General features: G+C 48.0%; 7 protein-coding genes across 7 annotated transcripts; 5 read left to right on the plus strand and 2 right to left on the minus strand.

Moving 5' to 3' along the window:
* Positions 1-361: 361 nt before the first annotated feature.
* Positions 362-1,854, plus strand: RhiXN_09027 (terpenoid cyclase; the record flags this gene model as incomplete). The annotated part of the gene is made up of 9 exons (XM_043328843.1): positions 362-459; positions 519-634; positions 691-749; positions 809-954; positions 1,022-1,154; positions 1,210-1,255; positions 1,308-1,495; positions 1,545-1,650; positions 1,706-1,854. 9 exons carry the CDS (start codon positions 362-364, stop codon positions 1,852-1,854), a joined length of 1,041 nt encoding a protein of 346 aa, XP_043180289.1.
* Positions 1,855-2,387: 533 nt separating this feature from the next.
* On the plus strand, positions 2,388-3,332 carry RhiXN_09028 (Lytic polysaccharide mono-oxygenase, cellulose-degrading; the record flags this gene model as incomplete). Its single annotated transcript, XM_043328844.1, has 8 exons — positions 2,388-2,477; positions 2,529-2,586; positions 2,643-2,698; positions 2,763-2,798; positions 2,851-2,946; positions 2,999-3,010; positions 3,062-3,149; positions 3,202-3,332. The coding sequence occupies 8 exons, from the start codon at positions 2,388-2,390 to the stop codon at positions 3,330-3,332; spliced, it is 567 nt and encodes a 188-aa protein (XP_043180290.1).
* Positions 3,333-3,917: 585 nt separating this feature from the next.
* RhiXN_09029 (Helicase associated domain (HA2)) lies at positions 3,918-8,306 on the minus strand (the record flags this gene model as incomplete). Its single annotated transcript, XM_043328845.1, has 14 exons — positions 3,918-4,084; positions 4,141-4,378; positions 4,432-4,545; positions 4,596-4,754; positions 4,804-5,445; positions 5,504-5,676; positions 5,735-5,887; positions 5,940-6,282; positions 6,338-6,672; positions 6,746-7,407; positions 7,474-7,845; positions 7,907-7,956; positions 8,006-8,068; positions 8,130-8,306. The coding sequence occupies 14 exons, from the start codon at positions 8,304-8,306 to the stop codon at positions 3,918-3,920; spliced, it is 3,648 nt and encodes a 1,215-aa protein (XP_043180291.1).
* A 97-nt stretch (positions 8,307-8,403) lies between these two features.
* RhiXN_09030 (uncharacterized protein) lies at positions 8,404-10,435 on the plus strand (the record flags this gene model as incomplete). Its single annotated transcript, XM_043328846.1, has 8 exons — positions 8,404-8,462; positions 8,516-8,661; positions 8,709-8,926; positions 9,060-9,311; positions 9,367-9,614; positions 9,701-9,819; positions 9,889-10,180; positions 10,237-10,435. 8 exons carry the CDS (start codon positions 8,404-8,406, stop codon positions 10,433-10,435), a joined length of 1,533 nt encoding a protein of 510 aa, XP_043180292.1.
* Positions 10,436-10,983: 548 nt separating this feature from the next.
* Positions 10,984-12,312, plus strand: RhiXN_09031 (Zinc-binding dehydrogenase; the record flags this gene model as incomplete). Its single annotated transcript, XM_043328847.1, has 6 exons — positions 10,984-11,299; positions 11,357-11,461; positions 11,524-11,614; positions 11,670-11,865; positions 11,920-12,009; positions 12,061-12,312. The coding sequence occupies 6 exons, from the start codon at positions 10,984-10,986 to the stop codon at positions 12,310-12,312; spliced, it is 1,050 nt and encodes a 349-aa protein (XP_043180293.1).
* Positions 12,313-12,545: 233 nt separating this feature from the next.
* Positions 12,546-14,519, minus strand: RhiXN_09032 (uncharacterized protein; the record flags this gene model as incomplete). Its single annotated transcript, XM_043328848.1, has 6 exons — positions 12,546-12,548; positions 12,591-12,626; positions 12,679-13,846; positions 13,900-14,158; positions 14,216-14,363; positions 14,469-14,519. The coding sequence occupies 6 exons, from the start codon at positions 14,517-14,519 to the stop codon at positions 12,546-12,548; spliced, it is 1,665 nt and encodes a 554-aa protein (XP_043180294.1).
* Positions 14,520-16,121: 1,602 nt separating this feature from the next.
* On the plus strand, positions 16,122-18,435 carry RhiXN_09033 (protein phosphatase 2C; the record flags this gene model as incomplete). The annotated part of the gene is made up of 11 exons (XM_043328849.1): positions 16,122-16,133; positions 16,201-16,407; positions 16,459-16,480; positions 16,531-16,608; positions 16,656-16,739; positions 16,796-16,927; positions 16,983-17,056; positions 17,118-17,202; positions 17,258-17,314; positions 17,361-18,247; positions 18,298-18,435. 11 exons carry the CDS (start codon positions 16,122-16,124, stop codon positions 18,433-18,435), a joined length of 1,776 nt encoding a protein of 591 aa, XP_043180295.1.
* Positions 18,436-18,439: the final 4 nt, after the last annotated feature.

Here is an 18,439-nt window from a genome sequence, read left to right on the forward strand (position 1 = left end):
GGCAGAGTAGGCAGTCGGATTAAAACTGACACAAGGTTACGAAATCTGGGATACGAATATGTAGAACTGGAGTGGCGCTGCTTCAGCCTGAGAGCACGAGCTTACCATAAAAGGGCTGAACACGATGACGGGACAAGAGCAGCCAACCCCAGAGTGCTGTTTTCGATATGGATGATCGAAAATATGCACGCTTGGATCCTGAGGGTGATGGACATGATCAAGATAAGATTCACACCCTGGGAATTTGATATCGGCTCTCACGTGGGGGATCAGCCGGTGGCTGTGCTCACAATACGCCCACGTTGCACAAACTGTCTTACGCAACCCTTCATCCCAGTCTAATTGTCACGGTCACTTAAACATGAGTCTTTGCCCACTTGCACGAAATATGCATATTGCGCTCAACTATCGGTGCCTAGGTGGGCTCGGTAGCGGCGCGGTAGAAGCAGATGATTCAAGGTAAGCTTGGTATTTGATGTCACGGGTATTGCCGATGTGAGATCCTTCTCTCCAACAAGGATGGCCATTGCATTCTATTCTCTTGCTGCCATGGACCTATATGGGGTCGTTACTTCCAAGTCGAGCGAGAAAGACCGGGCAGAATGGACTCAATGGATTTGGGCTCAATATACACGTGAGTAGTACTGTTTCGATTACTCGTTCGACATGCCGATGCACTGTATCTTACAGAAACCGCGAAGGGTACCGGATTTAGAGGAGGGGACTCTTTGGTACTACCTAAACCCAATGTGAGTCTGTTATCGTTCTCTACAGGGTTCATTAACCAAACGAAACAGCCTTCTTCAAGCCAAAAGCCTCCGTCCAAGCTCTACCGAGTTTAATAATGACCTATGCTGCTATCCTATCGCTTGCGATTCTCCGAGACGATTTCTCCAAACTAGACAAGCGCGCACTGCTTGGCTTTGTGGCTAGTTGCCAGAATACAGATGGAAGGTATGAATTTCAGCCCGTTTTTTAAGTCTTGACACTAATACACAGTCACATCTCGTGCTTATTCCAGTTTCTCTGCGATACCCTGTGATGATGTTGGAGACCTTCGAGTCGTCTATACTGCCTTTGTTATTTGTTACCTCCTGGATGATTGGACCAGTATTGATGCGTCGGCAGCTCTCTCGTTCATCCATCGATGTAGGGTATGGGAAACACTTATCTATTAAGATTGTTGGAAACATACTTACATATGTACAGAGCTACGAGGGCGGCTATGGGCAATCACCTGGAGAGGAGGCTCATGGTAAGCTGCTGGAGTATCTACACAATTTTACATATACATGACGCACATGCAGGTGGAACAACATACTGTGCCTTGGCATCCCTATATTTATGTCCCTTGGTGGATGGTACCGGACTCGACTGCAAATCAAAGAAGACAACTATCAGGTGGCTTAGCCACCACCAAACTACAGGATTCTGTGGGCGCACCGGAAAAACGCCAGATTCGTGCTACAGTTTCTGGTGTGGTGCCTCGCTCAAAGTTAGTTTATGGACTCGCGTCTCGGTATTTTTGATACTAAAGTACACAGATTCTCGAAGCCTCGGACTGCGTGGATGTCGAAGCAAACGCCCAGTTTATATCACAATGCCAATTTCAATTTGGAGGAATTGCCAAGGTTCCAAATGAGCGGCCAGGTGGGTGCAGGCAGTTAATCTCCTCATTTAGTATATCTCAACTACAGACCTCTAGATCCACTTCACTCATATCTGAGTCTTGCTTCGTTGGCATTATATCCCCCCACAACTGGGGATGATTCTTGGCGGCTGAAACCACTGGGAGCGGCACTAAATGCCGAGGAGTCAACATCACAATGGTTAATTACGCACCTACGTAAATAATTGGTCTTGAATCCTGTTATCGGTAGGAATGTTGGTAGGAATGATTGGGATGTTTTCCATCTATGAAATATATTCGCGGGTGCATCTGGTCACATTGGTCGTATGAATCGGCTGCTAGTTCTCGAGTTCGTGCATTTCTCCATACTGTCATGTGAGGATCTTCGATGTTTCCGAAGCTGCTGACGCGATCCCTGTACAAACCTGTTTAAGAAGTTTAGTGACTTGGTTCCTAAGCCTGCACCTTCGAATTCGGCACGCCTAAAGGTAGTGAGGGTAATGTGAGCACATTATGCGGGCCGCCGGACGATTCGCGGACGCTGCGGTCCGTTGCTATGATCAAAGCCGAGCTTCACGACGATAGCAATGCGCTTACTTGGTAGCTCACATGGTTATAAAATTATGAATGAAACGTAGGGTTCCACCGATGAAGCTCCTGCTAGATGACATGCGACGCATAAATTGAAAGAAACGTTGACACCGGGGTCACCCATTCACTTATCCAACTCCCATCTCAACTAACTCTTCTTTCCGACATGCGCTTCCTGGCTGGTTTATTGACTTTGGCGACTTTGGCGTCGTCCGTTGTCGCTCATGGCATTGTAACTCAACCTCCAACTCGCACAGTATGTTTTGCGATATTGTAATTTTAATAGAACTAATATGGTCTTATTTAGCTCGGGAGTGCCATGATTGCAGCTTGCGGTGAAGGTGCTGTCTCGGCTCAAAAATCCAGTAAGTCCATCTTGTGTACGAACTTCGTCCAAAGGTTAATAAAATAATTCATCTAGATGTCAAGGGACCGATTGAAAGCCAGATTGCCAAGATTGATTCCAACTACAAGCCCGTGAGTACTAAAATCACTAGACATATGCATGGCCATCTCGGAATTTACGAAATCACTTCTGTAGGCGCAATGCAATCTCTTCTTGTGCCGTGGCCAACAGGTGTGCTGAATTTCTTGGCGGCATCATCGAACAGTTCTAACAAAGATTTTAGTTTGCTGACAACAAGGACAAAGTCCAAACCTACAAGACTGGTCAAGTCGTGAACATTGTACTAGACATTGAGAACCACCATCCTGTTGGCTATGCAGTGAGTCCATTTTATTCAAGTATTATCAATGCGACTAATTAGATTTTGGCAGAACGTATCTGTTGTAAGTGATATTTTACCGACATCGTAGAGCCTTTTCCAACACGTCGTTCAGATCGATACTGCCACAAACAAGATGGTTGGCAAGCCTCTGATTGCATGGGATCCTTACTTTACTGGTTATCCGTACCCTAAGGATCAAGGTTCGTTTCCCTGAAAGTATTAAGACTGTGCTTGTCTCATATGAGAACCCAGAGAACTTCAACGTCACTATTCCAGAGCTCAGCGGCAAATGCAAGACTGCCGGAGAATGTGTTCTACAATACCACTGGTACTCCCGAACGGACAGGCAGACTTACCAAAACTGCGTAGATTTCGTTGTTTGATGAGGTTTTGTACACATGTAACGGATAATGACATAATGGCTGGTCGAATACATTACTTTAACATCTCACTTGAATTTCTGAGTCTGGAAGCTGAATTCACCCGCAGTAGCAGAGGGATCCAAATCCTGGAATAGGTAATTGATACAAGTGCTCCTCAGAATTGGCTAGGGGACTTGCTGGGTTTCCTTGGAATGAGGTGAAAATGGAAAGACTTAGGAGGCACCCGCCTTCAACCCATGCGTTTCACTTCGTGTGTCAGTCTTGACTGAATACCCAATCTCATTCTGGCAAAACAGGGGAGGTGGCGGGGAAAGCACAAGGTCTTTCCCGCCTCTATGAAGTTCTTTAATGAGAAAATATTACCGCAGCAATAGAATCCAAGAGTCCACTCCAGTTTTCCCACAAGGGATCAACCCCACAGCTCGACATTCGCGCGGCTACCGAAGCTACAGTCGGCAATAAGGTTGGCGCGTACATTCAGGTGCCGAACCATACCGGGTTATGGGCACTCAAACAGTTCATGGATTTTAGAAAAACGTATCGACTAGAATATAATGATACAATGCACGACCAGTGTCCATATATTTATTTGTCAATGGTTGTCATGGGTAGTTCCCATTCATGAGGGCCAAAACGCGGCACGACGGCAATCTTTCCAGCCTTAGCGGCAGCAGTAACCTTCAGAGGTTTTGAATATGTGCTTAGGCTCGGACCCAATGTCGGTAACCAGGATGGATTTACTCGTGTGACGACTGTATGCGCTTTGAGTTAGCACGGCCGCTTGGTACGATTCAAGAAGGGAACCCACCTTTGAGCCATACCCGGCTTGTTCGAACCACGTCTTGAAAAGCGACAAAGTCGGGAGGAGGGCCTGCAAACAGTACTGACGAGGGATGAATGAATACATCCTCTTTGACTCCGATTGCTTGATAAGGTACACCTCGCGCCGAAGTACGTTTTACGCCAGTTTGTTTTTCAATGTAGTCTTTTCGTACGGCTATCTGGTCAATAAATCCCGACGTGATAATTTGCCGGAGAAGTTTGATCTGGTTAAGAGATGAGTTTTGAGTGCAATACATTTTTGTGAAGTAGCACTAACCTGGTTCTCCGAAGGTGGTTTCATTATTCCACTTAGTTCTTTTTCCGTCTCTGGGAATGCAGAAATAACAGTGTGTGCTATTTGTCCGCGAAGTTTGTGAATTTCTTCCATTGCCTGATAAAATTGTATTAGTGTGTAGCTCAGAATCAGGACACAGCACTCACCTTGGGCCTAATGAAATTCTCTCTGCAAAACTTTTCCACTGCAGATTCGTTGCCTTTCCGTAGAGTGCCAAGGCCCCGATTGTGTTCAAATTCATAGGCTCCGATCACTGATAACCACCTGAAAATGTCGCTTGTACCCTTTCCAAATGCAGAATGAACCTAATAATATGGTAAATATGTAGTTGCGACACATACATCTATAACATACCTGTAGGGATTTGAAAAACTCCCTCCTTCGCGCTTTCCGAACCTCCTTAGCCCTCAGCTCCTCATTCCTAATCTCTTTAAACTCGGGTGCCAACTCTAGCTCATCCTCTTCCTCGCCATCATCATTATCATCTCCTACCGCCTCTTCGCGCAAGAATGGATCCCCAACGCTCAAAGCAGCTGCAATCGCAATCACATACGGCAGGCATCCCTTTTGTCGACCCACAACAAGCATCTTGGAGAACCTCGGCGAAACAGGGAACAAGCTCATCGCTCGGCCAAGAGGCGTGACTTGTCCGCCGACGACCACTGCTTTCCCTTCGCCCGCCAGAGCGCCTAAATGCGCGAGCGTCACTTCGGCGCGTCTCAGAGATTCTCGCTCAGGGGGCGTTGGGAATGGGAAATTGACGACCGCGTCGATGCCCATGCTTTTCATTTGGAGCACCACGCCTTCGACTGGCATTCGCTCGATCTCGGGTTTGGCATGTGTAGGAAAGTGGGATTCGTAGAGCGCTGAGGAGTAGAGGCGATAACAATGCCCGGGACCCGTGCGGCCGGCTCGACCGGACCGTTGGGCTGCTGAGGCTTTGGAGATCCATGAGATGTCGAAGGATTGAAGGCCAGACGTTGAGTCGAATCGGCGCTGGTGTGCATTACCTTAGTTTAAGGGAGATAAAAATAGATCGGCGAAGGTGATTTACCTCTTTAGCTCGACCGGTATCAACAACATATCGGATTCCGGGAATTGTCAAAGACGTCTCAGCCACGTTGGTAGCCACAACTACCAATCTCGCACCCTCTGGCGGGGGCTCGAACACTTTCATTTGCTTATCGCTCGGCAAGAGTGAATAAAGGGGGACAATATGCATGGGCACTGTCCAGTCGTGAGCCAGATCGAAACACAAATGTTCAACCAATGAGAAAAAACGTACCATCCGATTGCTCAGAATCGATTTGCAGTTCCTCGTTCTCCGACTCTTCGTCACTATCCAATGCATCTGGATCTTCCTCAGCCTGAGATATTTCTCCGTCGTCTACTTCATCTTTCCGAGTACCGAGTTCAACCTCCTCGGACTCGACCACACCTGCGTCACGTTAGTTTCAGTCCCGGCCCGCCCATAACTCCATGGCCTTTACCTTCCGCAGCGCCCATACTCCTGTCTTTTCCCACTTTTTCTTCCACTCTACCCTTCCTTTTCGGTCCGAATCTTTTCTCTAGCCTTGCGCAGAGCTCTACAATCTCCCTCTGACCAGTCATAAATACCAACACCCCGCCCGGTGGTAGTCTCGCATGGATTTTGGCAACCTTGGTCTCTGCAGCACGTACGTAGTCGCCCCTGGTTCGCCTATCAAAGTGAATGGTGACGGGGTGCTGGCGGGTAGTTATACTAATGACTGGAGGAGGGGTAGAGAAGAGGGTGCTGTTTTGAGCGAAATCGGAGAGACGGAGTGTTGCAGACATAATGATCAACCTCAGAGGCTACGTTCTATCAGTTTTCAAAACCAAGAGATAATACCAAGGGGAACAAGCGAACCTTGACGCCTTCTTTCCCCTCTCTCCACAACTTTTCTCGCAACTTGACCACCCGACTTAGTACTCCAATTAATACGTCCGTGTTTACGCCCCTCTCGTGAGCTTCATCTACGATCACCACCGAATATCGACTGAGCATCAAATCTCCAGTGAGTTCACGCAAGAGGACACCATCGGTCATGAATTTAATCCTTGTTTCGGGCGAAGTGGTTTTGGCATAACGAACTTGGTGCGCGACGACGGGCGGCGGGAGGTTCAGTTCGTGTGATACTCGCGAGGCGGTCGAAAGAGCTGCCACTCGACGCGGCTGAGTAATTCCAATCATACCCGGGTTGTCTATAAATGATCGTGCCTAGTCTTAGTATGCGTAGACAGAAATCCAAAAAGAGAATAAAAAATAAGAACGCACCCGAGTCAGGTACACCAAATCCAGCTTCGTAAAGAAATTGCGGGACCTGAGTTGTTTTTCCGCTTCCGGTCTCACCACTGAGTATGACAACGCTATTCAATAATACCGTCTCGACTATTTCCTGCTCCTCAGCTAATATGGGGAGTTCCAATCTCGTAGCTTGGATTTCTTCGCTTCTGTCAACTGTTACTCGGGGAGCTTTCATAGGCGAGGATGGAAGGAGGGATGTACTGGGTGTTTGGAGCGGTGCGCCAAGTGGGCCTGGGTATTGGCCTGGGGCTGGGCGGGAAAGTTTGGGTTGGAAGTTGATGGGTTGTGGGGTTGGTTGAGGAGGTTCATCCTCCGCAGTGGGTTGGCTCGTGGAAGGCTGGGCTAGACCTTTAGAAATGTCGATTTGTTGTTGAGCCCATGCTTTGAATGAACGCTTGGGAGGAGGGGTAGCGCCGGTATCAGAATCGGAGCCAGAACCAGAATCTTCAGCTCCTGAGCTGGAGTCCTCGTCGCCAGAGTCAGAGTTAGAATCCTCTGCGGGAGCATTGGAGCCATCCATCTCCTCGTCCTCTTCGTCCTCGCTCGCGGTATCATTCGCCGAATCCGAGCTGTCGAAACTCGATTCCGACTCGGTTTCCTTCTGAACGTTATACAGTGTTGGGTTCCATGCGCTCTATATATTTGATTACTCGTGAATCTCAGATTGCGAATGAAAAGCAGAATCAAGACTTGCCAACTTTCGACTAATTCCAGATTTATTTTTGCGAGGAATGATCCGTGGTGGTGCAGAGGAAGCGAGTGCACTACCAAGAGATGGCTTGGGCGAGATGTTGCTGGGGGTCGACTTGGCCGGTTCCGGTTTCGGGGATTCCTGTATACTTTCCGGAACAGAGCCGTTATCCGAATCCGAACCAGACTCGTCCTCGTCACCATGTATGGTTGGGTCCAATCGTCTTCGCTTTCTTCTGCCATTGCCTCCATCGAATGCTTTACGAACGGCCAGGTCTTCGGACTTGTCTATTCGCTCTGCATGGGACGTGAGTCTACCTGTGCCGAGCGTAGCGGATGAGGCAAGGTTGAGAGAGGTAGGCAGGTCAGATTGTGAAACGCTAGGGGCCAGATCAGAATACATCAGCCACACTATCTTCCAGATATAGATATATGACCTACGCAAGTTTGGCTAATACTTTGACTCGTTCTTCTTTTTTGAGTTTTTTGTTCTGTGCCAGATAAGGTAAACCAGTGTCATAGCAGGAAAGTGCGACGTACAATATAGCTTTCCATTCGCTTGCGCTTTTTGCTTGTCATTTTAGAGGTCGACTGAGCCTCGAGCTGCACATAAATAAATCGAAATAAATTCATTTGGATCGAAAGCCATAGAAATAGGACCCACCTCCTGCCTTATCCTCTCTCTCCGCTCTTCCTCCTTCTGCTGTCCGCTCTTAGGAACAGCCTCGATCGCATTAGAGTCCTCTCCATCATTATTCACTCGCTTTTTCCTCTTGTGGGATCCTCCCGCCTGGGATCCTCGTGCCTTGGCATTGTATCGGACCCGCTGTGGAGGCGCCATCGAAGAGATCCAGAAATTTAATTTCAAATTCGATCGGGTGGCTGATCGGCCCGCACGTGACTTTGCGTCCCTTACCTCTTTACCACCTTGTTCCACAATGACACAAAGGTTTTATCAAGTCGTAGGATACCAAGGACATTTCCGCCCTTACTACTGGTGAATAAAATTTAATACCGAAATTAATACGTAGTTAAACTCGTTGCGTTCAGGAGACCTCACCGAGATTTTGGAGACAATCACGAGTTTGCGCAAGAGCCACACGCAGTGGAAGCTATTGCGGGTCCTAAATCTGCGCTATGGGTTAGATCAGACCCCGAGGGCAATGAAATAACACCCTTTATTGAGCTTATAATGGGTACGTATCATGATACCCGATTTGAATATCCCAATAAATAAGAGCAGGGGTTCGACCCCACGGGGCAATATCACTCCTTATCCCTGAGGTACACTTTGATTCTCACGTCAAACCAGCCATGGGATGGACCCATCGCTCACATTCATGTCCTGACCCCTATCCAACGGGACTGTATGCGAGCTTGTCTCCCATTCGATTCGGGAGCGACAAAGAATTGGCGAATATGCTGAAAGAACTAAGACCGATCAAGGCTGGCATAAAGGATGTGATGATCGAAACTAAACAAGCACCTCAGGGAGGGAGTTCTCAAACCTGAGAGAGGGATGTTTGAGCAAGCACGGTACGCGTCGTTTATTTTTTGTCTGATTTGGTTCCGAGTACTTGACGCACCTCGATAGGTGTTGTGGCAGATCCTATACGCCGGTCGAGGAGATCTTCCAGGCATATATGGAATCCCGCCTTTACCTCCCTCTCTTCGCATCGTCTGCTTTTCATTCACACTATGGATTGATCCCAACACCTACGACCCATCTCCGAACGAGGATGTTGAAGTTCTTGACTTTGGTTGGCACGAGCCTATCACCGGCAATACAAAATATTACATCATAGAGGAGTATTCTAGCTTCTCAAAGAGGTCAAACGACAAAGCCGTAAGCCCCCTTATTGAATTCATTCTTCACCCGTTTCAGGCTTGTTACTTAATAGGAATTTACTCATGGAGAATCCATCACTATACCCGAATCAAATATACCCAGCGTTCTTCGGGCTTTATTTTCTGGTACAGAACCCCTTGTTCTCATAGCGCACGACTGGGCACGAACTTGTCGCTTCCTATCCTCCCATGGGATCAACGCCAACTCTCCATCGTGGTATTCAGGCGTCGGAAAACTGCTAGGTTTCGAACGGGCTGGTGAACCTGTTCCAAGCGGACCGACGGCCGAGAACCGCGCGAGGTCTGAAAGCCAATGAATAACCGACATCGCTTCTCCAGCACCCACCCTCCTAATGGGCCATCATCGAACCAACGTCGTGCTTCCAGTGCACGGTATATCGATCTCGACTCGAAAACTGTACACGAGTTTGAACATAATGTTAAGCAAGAAGAAGGAAAACCCGGAAGAGCGTACGGTGGACGCTGGGACCCGAGCTCGAGCTCACGTACGTACGCACTCGCATTGAAGTTTACCCGACTTTGTTTTTCTTTCTTTCTTTCTGACGATTAAATAGCCTTTCCGGTGCAAGAACCAGAAAGGGACCGACGTTCGCTCTCTCCGCGTTCTCGCACCCGTCCACTGAGCCGGCCGGAAGATAGACACCATAAGCCGATATTTAGACCTGACGAAGACGAAGAAGAGGGTGAGATTACACGTGTGGATCCCGTCCCAGATGCACATATACTCGACCTGCGCGAATTGTTTGTCGCTTTGGCAGCTACAAAGCGACCCTTTATCTTGTACCCCTCGATGGCGAATAGATTAGAGCTTGAAGTTCCGGGGTGGTGTGCCGGTAATTGGGCCGTGTGAGTATTCGATTTCAGTGCTGGCATGTTTCCATGCATCTAATAGATCACTGCAGACAATTCACTGAGATATTCACTTGTCTCGTTGGCCAATCGCCTATCCACCGTCGGATTGAAGAGTTCAAGAAAACGCCTGGTATAACTCCTTCGAGGAAGGAAACTGGAGTTCCGACCGTCTTGGAAGGTATTGCCGGGGAAAAGAAGGAGGAGTTAAAGGCTGCGTGGGGTGATTCTAGTGACGAGGAGGACGATTAAACAAGCTAGATAGTGTTCGACGACATTTAGATGGAAAAGGAAGTTGATTAAAGTAGCCGGTACCGCGGATGGCACTTCTAGGATCATTGTATTCCTACAGCTGACCGCAATATGTATTTACTATTTTTCTTGTATCATAGGATCCCGCTTTCCGTACATTCACATACTTTTGGAATGGCTCTGGCGTACGCGCACGATGTCTGATAGTAAACGTACAGCTAGTAGCTTATTTACCCCAGTGTAAGGTGCATACATTCAGTTAGTCAGAAAGTGTACACGTACAATGCCTCGTTCTCTATGCTACAGTACCATACAAGCCCTTGAATGGCTCGAACTCAACCTGGCCACCATTCAATTCAATTACCTAACAGTTTGTATTGGCCACCAGCTTACCCACATTCAGGGTAACCTCCGATAAAGTGGAGGTTCATAGCATGTCGGGAATCTCGGAGTGGAGGTAGGTGTATCTATAAATGAACAAGCACCTCGTTGAGGGGTATTAAAAGCGCACCAAGCAATATCCACATTGTCCCAGCACATTTACCACCATGAGCCCCATCACTAACCGTAGCGCAATCTACAACTCCATCCCAGACGACTACCCGGTCCTGAACGAGACTATAACTCTTGGCACAGATATAATCGACTTGGAATCTGTACCGCTCAACGGCGGAATACTCGCCAAGTCCCTCTGGCTCTCGATTGACCCGTTCCTACGCGAGCGTATGCGTGACCCAAGTATCGAGTCGTACGCACCCGGGTATCAGCTTGGTAAACCGATCTCGGGGTATGCAATCGTCCAGGTCGTGAAATCCGAGCTGGCCAACGTCAAGATTGGTGATTTTTTGAGGTTCGATGACTGTCGTATGTTTAACTGGGTCTCTAATTGTTGATGTGGCTAACATTTGAGGGGGGCGATAGCATTCCAGGAATATAATGTTTTGTCGCCTGATCATGTTTTTACTCCGATTAAAGAAGAGGAAGGTGTACCGTTGTCGTTGCACACTGGGCTACTTGGTATGCCTGGTAAGTGATCACAAAGCCCTCAGATAGTTAAAGGGTTAGGAACAACCCACCAATGCTATTAGGGCAAACTGCGTTCTATGGTTTGGAAGTCGTCGGGAGGCCAGTCAGGGGAGAAACCATCTTCGTATCGTCAGGGGCCAGCGCCGTAGGCTCGTGAGTTTTATCCATACCTTCACGCTCTCCTACGTCCAATATTTCTACCTTTTAGATTGGTTGCACAACTTTCCAAAGCCAAAGGGCTTAAAGTCATTGCCTCGGCAGGGTCAGATGATAAGGTCGCATTTATGAAAAGCATTGGTGTAGACGTAGCGTTCAACTATAAGACCGAGAAAGTAGAGGATGTCCTTGCTAGGGAGGGTCCGATTGACATATACTGGGATAATGTAGGGGGGCCGACGCTTGATGTGAGTTCCTTTCTTGTTTGACTTGGAGCACGTCGGCTTATGTAATGAATATAGGCTGCATTGGGTGCATTTACCCGTGGTGGACGGGTTGTTGTATGTGGAAATATGTCGGATTATAATACCAAACAGCCATATGGTATCAAGGTGAAAAGATTGGTTCACATCGTGACTGATTATATTGCTCACTCCTCTCAGAATGCTGGACAGATACTGTCTAGACGGCTTCGGGTAGAAGGTTTCTACTGGTTCCTTGCAGGAGAAACTTACGAGGGCCAGAGAAATAAATCAGAGAAGTTCATGCAGGCTGTAGTACCCTTGGTAAAATCGGGCAAACTCAAGTGGTCTGAACACGTTTATAGTGGGATCGAGAGTGTGGGCGAGGCAGTAGTTGCAGTTCAAAGAGGGACTGCTACTGCCAAGGTCGTAGTGAAAGTGGGCGATATCTGAGAAGTGTTTACTAATGAACATCATTGTAATAAATAATATATGGCTTTCACAGGTCGCTGATAATTGGAATGTGGTATTACATATCTCAGTCAGAGGTCCAATCGAACGACTACGAAACTTCCCTTGTTACACAGCCTATATTTTTGGGGTATCAGGCAGAGCGATCAGGTTTGATGACTAGTCCTCAGACTTCGTTAATATCAAGAAAGAATCGACTAAAATTTGGCCCCAGTTTACTCACAAAAGCAAATTGAACACTACACCCCCAGTGCGCGCACAGTCATTTGGTTGGTTCTAGCTCCAAATCCTCTAAACTGAGATATCATTCAGACTTTGTGGTAGACAACACAAGCTGGAAATACTCACATCCTTACCAACAATATGCCCGCCTTGAATCATCCAAATCTTCGAGGCAACAGGTTTTGCCATTGTTACACTCCGCCAACCCAGTCTGCTTACCACGGGGCTAGTAAAGCCAATCTCTACGATACTTGGAGTCTCGCTCCCTACTACATCCACAAGTACTTGCTCGTCCAGATACGACCGATCGGGGCTGACCCACCACTCTCGGAGCGCACGAACCCATCTTTGCTCTATACTTGCGTTGCGACCCTTTAATGGTGTATTTGGCGGGTTGATCTGGTTTGGGTGCGGCTCGGAATGACGTTTGCTAGCGAATGGGCAAAACTCGATCACTGATAATGTCAAACTCCCGAATCTCTGTCCGGGGCTGCTGCGCAAATATCTCGAACCTGATACCCAATTGATCCAGTCCGCTTGTTGGTTATCATCACTAAACCAACGTGTGATAGGTTCACCCCACTCCGCCCACTCAAACACCTTGGGACCCAATGAACTGTCCATCAAATCGGACAGTCCACTTGTATTCACAAAGATGCGATAAGTCACGTCTTGCGGCTCGATATGTGTGTCGTAAGAAAGGGGAAATATCAACCCGATAGTCCCAACGTGTGTGGATGCCAGCTTGGTATGCTTCGTTTTGTGCATTAACCTCCCCGGGATCGGATCTGAACGTAGCGCCAAGGCCGATGCTAGCACACTCATGGTCCGATCAATCGTTGGAAACTCAAAGCAGAACGAATAATCAAGGCATTGGTAGTTGCTGGCTATAACATGCGTCTCCGAACCGATAGGCTCATTGACAACTGGCTTGAGAAAATCCCGATAGACAAGTAAACTAACGCAAGATAGAGCGGAACCATCGCTTGCGGCAGCATGATATAGTATCAGAGTTTGTTTGTCCAGGAAACCTAGGTCACAAACACCGTTGCGGGAGCTTATCCTGTTCAGCAAGGTAGCAGTTCTCCAGTTCCAGATCAGTACCTCATACGTGAGGGACTTGATGTCGGCAAATTTAGCCACGAGTATATCGCCCATAATTTCAAGAGTTATGCTGGAGGCCTCCTTGGACTGGAGCATAAATTCAAGCATGACCAAAACGATAGGGTTCTTGGCCAGTGGATGTGATAAGCTAGTTTTAGAAGAACGGAAAAGTAGCCGGACCTGGTCCTTCCTGTGATTCAGATATGAATCAGCATGGGCAACATATGGATATTCGATACGAACCGAGGCAAGTCTACTACCGCCAGCACGACCAGTTCTTGGCTCAGGTCCAGTGTGAATTCATGAAAATTAAGCCCGAACTTGATAGGCTTGGGTAATTGTTGTACATCCAGCTGTACAACTTGAATTGCGTCAGCCAGTTTAGGATCCCGAGTGGTGGAGTATGCAGAGATGAATGAACCCTCTCTCAGCTCCCATAATAAAATACGATCCTTTGGCATGGGCAACTCAATAGCTGGACCGAATTTCATCTCCCCCCAGGCTTTTCAATTACGAGTTAGTCAGGTATGCCCTCCCATAAGTATGAACGACAACATACCATCCCGATATCGTATTACATCCTCCAGTATTGAGGAAATAGTGACATCACTTGAGTATTCAATTATTTCAAGTCTATTCATCTCCAACTCGATCCGCAGCTGGAGAATAACCGAATTTTTGACTAGGTCGTAGGCACGTCTATCTGCCTAAGACCACCAAAGGTAACGAAAGGACCAACTGAATGAAACAAATATCCTCACTGTGGAGTACCGGATGATAGTTCTGAAGTTACAGGATTGTAGTATGCGTACGATGACTTCGTTTGGGAAATGGTTGAATGATATCTGGGTGGCTTTATTCATGTCGAAAGTAATGGATAGAAACTGAAGGTGTATACGCCGAGTATCGAGTTGTGGCCGTGAGTGTGGTGGTTGTTTGCTTTGCGACGGGCGGTTGTCACGTGTATGATCTGATGCAGAACTGCCACCATCGATGTTGCTGGTGCATCAGCGAATCTAGGATTCAACAATGAGTCCTTGTGGCGTGGAAAAGCTTGGATATTTGGTATACGCTGAATGGAACTACGAATAATCCTAACTGCTTTGAGCGCATACATCCATGATAGAATAGAATTATGTAACGTGAGTATCCAGATAACGGGCGACTATGGTGAATTCCCAGCATATCACTATGGGTCTTCGGGGATATTGATAACTATCGTCGATTCCTATACATGCAACATCAGCCTTTCGGATCCATGACTTGAAAGTATTGTACGTCTCCAAGAATGTATTGATTCTTTTATAATTCATATGCTGAGAATAGGTTTCGATCAACAAAAGTGCATAATGCGTGATACATGGTAACACCAGGACAACACTTCTTGGTGGGTCGATGCATACGCTTATATAATCACACAATGTCGCAGGTGTCCGTTCATGTGACACATCTCACGCCCTCGTTCGTCAAGGGAACACAATAACGCAGAGTGGTCAATTATATAAAAGGCGCTTGCTTCGTAGTACGTGCTGCACTAGACAGGGGCACGGCTTCTTGACCTTCGCCCTTGTGTGCGTGTGTCTTAACCTCCCTACGCATCTACTCCAAGTTCACCGTTGTTAGGCTGTGTCTTATCATCATTTACAGAAAGGCTTGATTCAAGCCCATTAGTCAAACGACCTACTGCTGCGTTGTATCCAATTGAACAGAAAACGCATACACCCACCGGGTGTGCATTGGTGTGTCCCTGACATAAAGTAACCCCATTATATTAATGCATCCTATGACCCATGAAGTCAGGTGAAACGCACATTAATCAACTACCCTATCGCAACCGAGCGCTGGTACATAAAAGGACATACGCAACTGCGGAACATCAAACCTGTGTCTGCCCATGCACTTGATACGCGTGTTCATCAATAGCGCCGCAATTGCCGTTCCTATTCGGCCCGAAACACGCGCTGGATTTTTCTTGGTTCTAGAGCGACCTCATCCCTTCCTTCGGAGTTTAGAGCTAAAAGTTTTTGTTTAAAAATTTAGGAGCCCCACCGCGCGCGTATACGGTACTGTACCAAATGATATCGATGCAATTGATCACCGAGATTGACTAATGCGCTCTCGAATCTCCGGTGAATCTAGACATGATCACGTCACGGTCGGTAACAAGTTGATCATTCAAGGTGAATAGGCTCGTGTTACCAACGAGTGTTTGGAAGATAGTGCACTATCATCGAAAACGGCGATTATGAGATCGAAGAGCGAGTTGTATTTTATAGCCCCTGTGAATAGATGTGCATTTTCATACAAACTGAGGTGAAGATCGAGCGCGTGTATCCGAGGTTAAGTGTGGGGTGGGGTTGAAATTGCCTATTCAGGAAAAAGAACAATCAATCTGGTCTATGGGGTCTCTTCCGAAGTAGCATTTAATATAGGGCCGCTTTATCGGTCAGTTGTACTCCCTCGGAATGTATATGCCGGTGAGTGGGGGCCCGGGCTGGGGTCGGTGGAATCGAGCACAAGGAGCTCGGCGCTTAAGAGGTCCAGGGCCGAGGGTGGTGCAATTGGAAATGGAGGTCGAAAACTGAACAAGCCGAGACCGGTGAGATCAAGGAGGAGCAAGCGACGCGCGCGAAAGTCCCGTTTGATCCTAGCCACCACTGGACGCTTATTCGAATATTTTATACCCTCTACCTACTTGGACTCTTACCGAGCCCAACTCTTCCTACATCTGCCTTTGTATCTGCTATCATGGTTCGTTTTCAATTGTGTTATCTCTCCATTTTTGTCCTAATTTTCGATTAGGGTCAAACACTGTCAGAGCCCGGTCAGTAGAGACGCTTGGATCCCGATACATGTCATTAACCAATCCTACAGTAACTACCAAGAACTCGGATACCGGCAGTGATGAGCGATACATGTATGGTGTCTCAGAAATGCAGGGCTGGCGCATCAGTTGGTGGAAATCTGATAATTTTGGAATTTTGCTTATCCAAATTCAGGCATGGAGGATGCGCACACGACCGTACTCAAGCTCGATTCGCAGTCAAATAATGCATTCTTTGCTGTATTCGATGGCCACGGCGGTACGCATTGACCTGCCCTGGACCCACGCTTTTGCTCACTGTGAATCATACCATAGGCTCCACAGTAGCAAAGTATGCCGGATCACATGTGCACGAGAGACTCAAGTCGGATGCTGGATACCAGAGCAAGGATTACAAAGGAGCACTGAAACGCGCCTTTCTAGGTACCGATGACGACTTGCGTGCAGGTTTGTGTTCTCTCCAACTTTTTGTGGAGACTTATCTCATTGTTTGTCCCGATAGACCCTGCGTTCTTCCATGACCCATCGGGATGTACTGCGGTTGCGGCTCTTCTTACAGAGAACAAGATCTTGGTTGTACGTCTATATACGCGCTATTCCACTGATACATAATTAACGTACAGTGCTCCATTTTTAGGCCAATGCCGGTGACTCTCGATCAGTGATGTCCGTCAAGGGTGTCGTCAAAGAGCTCAGTTTCGACCACAAGCCCCAGAATCCTTGTCAGTGGCTATTCACACGACCCGCTATTCTCATGCACTGACTTGCATTCCACAGCTGAGACGGCCCGAATTACAGCCGCTGGAGGCTACGTCGAGTTCAACCGTGTGAATGGTACGTATGACAGGACATCTCATAATCCTTACTAAACGTCCTTTAGGCAATCTCGCCCTGTCGCGTGCCATCGGTGACTTTGAATTCAAACAGAACTATGCGATTCAGCCTGAACAACAGATCGTCACCTCAAACCCGGATATTACCGAACACGACATCACCGATGAAGATGAATTCATCATTCTCGCCTGTGACGGCATCTGGGATTGCCTTACTTCTCAACAAGTCGTCGACTGCGTTCGTCGGCTCGCTGCCGAAAAGAAGAGCCTTGGCGAGATCTGCGAGACGATCATGGATCGATGCGTCGCGCCCGATTCCGATATTGGTGCCGGAATTGGCTGCGATAATATGACGATCATGGTCGTCGCGATTTTGAACGGCCGGACAAAGGAGGAGTGGTATGATTGGATGGCAGATCGGGTCAACCGCAAGTGGGGCCATGAGACTCCCGAGGAGCTTCCCCAGCTGTACTCGGAGGCACGTATCGCCGCCGCACGCAATCGCGCCGCTGGCCGTGGACCTGCCGGCAGCGCTCTTCCCAGCGCTGGTCTGAGCATGCTCCAAAGGATCCTGAACGGTGCTGGTGCTCCTGGTCTCTCCGGTGCCCCGCTCGCGGGTGGATTAGCCAGCCGATTGGCGTTTGACGCCGACTCGAGTGATGAAGAGATGGACGAGGACGAGGAGCCAGGTTCGGCTGGTAAGCTGTTTGGCAATCGAACGAGGGGGCTGGGAGAGGAAGATGACGACGAGCTCGCGAAGGAGGGAGGAGAGAATGGCCAGCGGAAAGAGCTGGACTCTCTCAAGGCCCAATTAGACGAACTCGAGAATGGATTGGAAGATAAAGTCAAGGAAGCCGAAGGGGAGCTAGGCAAGAACGGGGCGAAGAACGGTGGTGACGATGTCGTCGCTCACATTGAGGATGTGGACAAGGATGTACGTGTTTATTTGTCTATACTGTTTTCTCTTGCTAACTTTCTAACTAGGCACAGCCCAACGGCTATGGTCTTTCCTCTAGGCTGCCGACTGCGATCGGTAGTCCTCTTGTACCCACACCTCAAGTACTTCGCGATCATGTACGCACTCCGTCGCCCAATCTGACCAGCGCAACCGGGAGTTCTTAGTTGG

This window comes from Rhizoctonia solani, chromosome 5 (assembly GCF_016906535.1).
Source record: "Rhizoctonia solani chromosome 5, complete sequence".
NCBI classification, from domain to species: Eukaryota; Fungi; Basidiomycota; class Agaricomycetes; order Cantharellales; family Ceratobasidiaceae; genus Rhizoctonia; species Rhizoctonia solani.